Raw genomic sequence first — 4050 nt, forward strand, 5'->3', positions numbered from 1 at the left:
CACTATGTGGCAGGTTGGGCAGGCACCCTTCTCCAGCAGCCCAGGAGACGAGCAGCAAGGCAGCAGTGGCCGGCAGGCTCCTCCATCCCCACTGGCAGCACAGCAGGTTATGGCACATCCCTGCTCCAAAGTGCCTTTCCCAGCACGGGCACGGCACAGGGTGGGTGTCACACTCGGAGGGTCACCCCCAGCAGCCAGGAGCACACGGGGACCCTGCCATGATGCTCACTAAGGCACTCAGATATTTCCCTGTGCTGCCCCACCATCACCCTCCTGCTCATGGGAGGAGCAGGTCGGGCTCCCAGGTCTCTGCTCGCTGGTGAGAAGCCAGAGCAGCTGCTGTCACAGGATGATGCACCCGGTCCCCTGCGTGTCCCTGACCCAGGAGATCACCAAGGGCTCTACGTTTCTGCCCCCCAGAAAGGCACCCAGGAAAAAGAGAGGCCGGAGGTTCCCTGAAAACTTGTCAGTGAAGGTGTAAACATGGGAGCGGTCGCTCACGTTGTAAAAGGAGATTTCTCCCGCCTCGTAGTCCAGGAAGATCCCGATGCGCCGGGGTCTTACGCTCAGGGTCAGTGGGGAAACGGGTGAGGTGAGAGCCTCATAGTTGCCCCCATTTTTCAGCCGCAGCAACCAGTAGCCGTTGTTTGGGGAGAAGAGGACGTTGCCTTTCCGGCTGGCAGCCTCCTGGCACAGCCCCAAGCCCCACTCAGGTTTGTCTCCCACCTGCACCTCCCAGTACCAGCGGCCTGAGAAGAAGACCTGACTGCCCAGCACCACCGGAGCAGTGCCAAACCTCTTGGAGCTGTCAAAGAAGGTCGGAAGCAGCTTCTTACTCCCGCGCCGCACACTCCTGCGGTCCTCGGACAGGATGAGCTCAGGGTGCGCCGTCTCAGGGTCCAGAGTCACGTCCACTGGAGCGAGAGAAGGGTGGAAGGGCACACGGGGCTTCAGGGCTCTGCAGGTGCAGGCACAAGCGGGTTCCTGCTACCAAGATGCTGGGCTCTTCCAGCTCTCCCCAACTCCTATGTTTATTCGCTTGTGCCTGCGGTTTTGCACAGCTCCCAGCGCTGCCCGGCAGCGGGGAAGTGCAATACGTAAAATCATGCTAACTATAAACCACAGCAAAATATTTGGCATCTGGCTGCAGAGCTGGAACAGAATGAGGGTGGCTCAGCAGTCCCTGGCTCAGCTTCAGAAACAGCCAACACAAAAGCAAGAATTTGTGGGCAACACGGAGCCTGAAACTCCTGAGTGACCTCCTGGGCTTCAGGGTCACCGCACAATCCCTCCAAGACAAGGAAGGTCTCCCCACCATGAAACCAGCCTGAACTCACCAGTACACAAACCGGAACCAGCTGAACAAAGCTTGTTGAAAAAACCTCCCAGTGCCCCAGCATGTGGAATACTTCCATACCAGAGCCCAAATGTGCCAGGAGCTGGCACAAAAGCAGCCACCTTACCTTTGAACATCTTCAGCATGTCCCTCATGCCCAGGCAGCACTCGGGGATGCTGTAGTTTTCCTGCAGGGTCACGGACACAGCCTTGGGGGACTGGAACTTTACCCCCTCGCACCTGAAAGGAGAGCAATGCCCATGTGCTGTATCCAGAGCCCAAAGCATGGCCAGTCTCCTGACTGGGAGGGGGTTAATGCCTTTCTGTTGGCTGCAGACGCATCTCCTCCCTTGAGCTCTTTGGCTTTGAGGAGCGCTAGGGATAACTGCCTGCTTATCAGCAAGCCTGATGGGACCAGAGCTACATGGTGCAGGGAGCAACAGTGCCAGTCCCTGGGAAGGAAGGAACAAGGTCAGCCAGGTAGCACGTCCCTTAGGAGGGGACACATCTCAGCACAAGGCCAGGCAAGACCTTGGCTCTGGGGCCCTGAAAGAAGAGGATGGAGTCTCTTCTCCAGTGCCGCTGGCCTCAGTCCCTCCTTCGTCAGCCCCAGGGAGGACCAAGCCAGACACTGGGCAGGGAGAACAGGGGGTGGCTGGCATGGAGCAGACATCTCAGAGCCTGGAGGCAGTCAGGACCATAGCAGGAACGAGCACGGGTACCTACCTGCTCAGGATGCTTTTCATGTCCTAGAAAGAGAAGACAAAAACCATTCTGGGTGTGTGGCTCCAGACCCTTGTGCCCCCCAGCCATCCTGGCCCCAGCCACAAAGGTGCCGTGGGTGAGTTAGGGGAGCTGGTGGCGTAGCCTGACCTTGAGCAGCCCATCAGCTGGCTGCTGGGTCTTCTCCTTTATCTCCAGGATCAGCTCCTCTAGCAAGCACATCTGCTCCACCAGCCTGGCCAGGTTTTCATTGATCGTCAGCAGAATCCGCTTCTCTTCCTCCTCTAGCTTCTGGAGCAGCAGCTTCTCCTCATCGGCCAGCAGCCGATGCAGCTTCCCGAACTCGCTCACAATCCTCTCCCGCTTTTTCTTCACCGTCTCCTTGAGATAAGATGTGTGGGGTGAAGAGAGGGAACATTAGCCAGGCAGCTGAGATAGAGCCAGATGCTCTGGCATCCATGCCCAGCATCAGGCCCTGGGAAAACACCGCATTCTTTCGATAAGCGCATTTATTTAACAAAACAGCCAGAGGCTAACTGCTGTGCTTTCACCTGCCCTCAGCTCAACACCCTCTGTCCACCAGCAACGGGACTTTGCCCAGGGCATTTCTGCTCAGCCTGACCTCAGATGTTGTGCTGGTTTTAGTCAGGACGGAGTTAATTTTCACAGTGGTATGAGGTTATGTTTTGGATTCGCCCTGAGAATAGCACTGAGGGGTTTTCAGCTGGTGCTGGGGAGCGCTTGCACCAATTCAAGGTCTTTCTCAGCTTCTGATGCTGCAGCTGAGTTCCCAACTTTCTCACTACAAGCTGTGGGGGTGGGGGACACCGTTCCGACAGCTGGATTAATCACCAGCTCTAGCTCAGGGCTGGAAAACTCAGTTTCATTTCCTTTTCTGCCACTGCTTTTACTTCCCAGCTTTCACCCCCGAGGGACACGAAATGCAGCCGTTCTGATGACGTCCAGTCTCCCCAGGACGGCCTCGGGTCAGGCAGAGGTGCAGTAATTTCACCTTTTCTTATTTTTTAATGAAAACACTTCTAGTTCCTATTGCTGCGGGGCAGAGCTTACCCCATGGCTCACCCATGGCTTGTTATTCAAGTGCACGGAGAACAAAAGGCAAATAAAAAATATCCAGTGTCTGTTTAGCTGTCACACAAGCCCCAGGATTTCGGGGGAGCTGGCATGCTGCTCCTTGCAAAGTTTTTTCATCATTTTATGGAGCCGCACATGGTCGCTGAGTCTGGTTTCCAGCACCAGCCCTCCACACAACAGCAGGACATGGGGATATGTCCCATCCTGAGGGCTCTGCCAAATTTCACAGCCCCAGCCAGGATCATTCAGGATTTTTTTTTTTTAATTACTGGTATCTCTGACACTCATTCTTTAAGAATTAAGCCAGACACCTGCCTTGCATTCCTGGGTTTTCATCCTTTCCACTGACTCACACTTCTTCACATCCTCCACTTCCTTCAAAAGATGCTCCAGGGATTTCTGGAGTTTGACCTGAAAAAGAGAAGAAACGGGCTCAGCTCACCCCAGCAACACCCACCAGGCACCGCAGTTTGGCTGGGCGCCCTCTGCCCAGGGCGGCCAGGGGACGGTCACCAGTGCCAGCCCTGGCACCCGAACCCCGCAGCTGTGCTCTTCACTCCTCTCGCCGCGTTAACCCTCTCTGCACTCCTCGGGTTTTCCTCATATTTTTCTCACTATTCCGGATTTGGAGAGCAAGGTGACTGCTCCCGGCAGCGCCGGGGCACGGGGCGGCTGGCAGCATTGCTGGGACACAGGGTTTGGGTGCCACTGAGGTGAAAAGCCTCCGGGGCAAGCACCCACTGCCCCAACCTCTCCAGGGGGGTGACAGAGGAGCAGGGCTGCCTCCACGCAGCCGGACAGATCGGTGACAGACCCTGGGTACCCCCATAATTTTGGAGCCAGCAGGTCCAGTTTCATCCCTTCAATGAGAAGCTGGGTGGGTGCTGCCACCTTGG

At 56.3% G+C, this 4050-nt stretch overlaps 1 protein-coding gene across 1 annotated transcript in view; it reads right to left on the reverse strand.

Moving 5' to 3' along the window:
• Nucleotides 1–342: 342 nt before the first annotated feature.
• LOC104510660 (E3 ubiquitin-protein ligase TRIM39-like) overlaps nucleotides 343–4050 on the reverse strand; it is a gene marked incomplete at its 5' end in the record, with an annotated part of 4053 nt that continues 345 nt past the window's right edge. The window contains 5 exons of the mRNA XM_010152983.1: nucleotides 343–914; nucleotides 1464–1576; nucleotides 2063–2085; nucleotides 2210–2440; nucleotides 3470–3565. Coding sequence (XP_010151285.1) covers nucleotides 343–914; nucleotides 1464–1576; nucleotides 2063–2085; nucleotides 2210–2440; nucleotides 3470–3565 — 1035 coding nt within the window. The remainder of the gene's footprint in view (nucleotides 915–1463; nucleotides 1577–2062; nucleotides 2086–2209; nucleotides 2441–3469; nucleotides 3566–4050) is intronic.

This window comes from Eurypyga helias, unplaced genomic scaffold (genome assembly GCF_000690775.1).
Source record: "Eurypyga helias isolate BGI_N326 unplaced genomic scaffold, ASM69077v1 scaffold4136, whole genome shotgun sequence".
Classification (NCBI taxonomy): Eukaryota; Metazoa; Chordata; class Aves; order Eurypygiformes; family Eurypygidae; genus Eurypyga; species Eurypyga helias.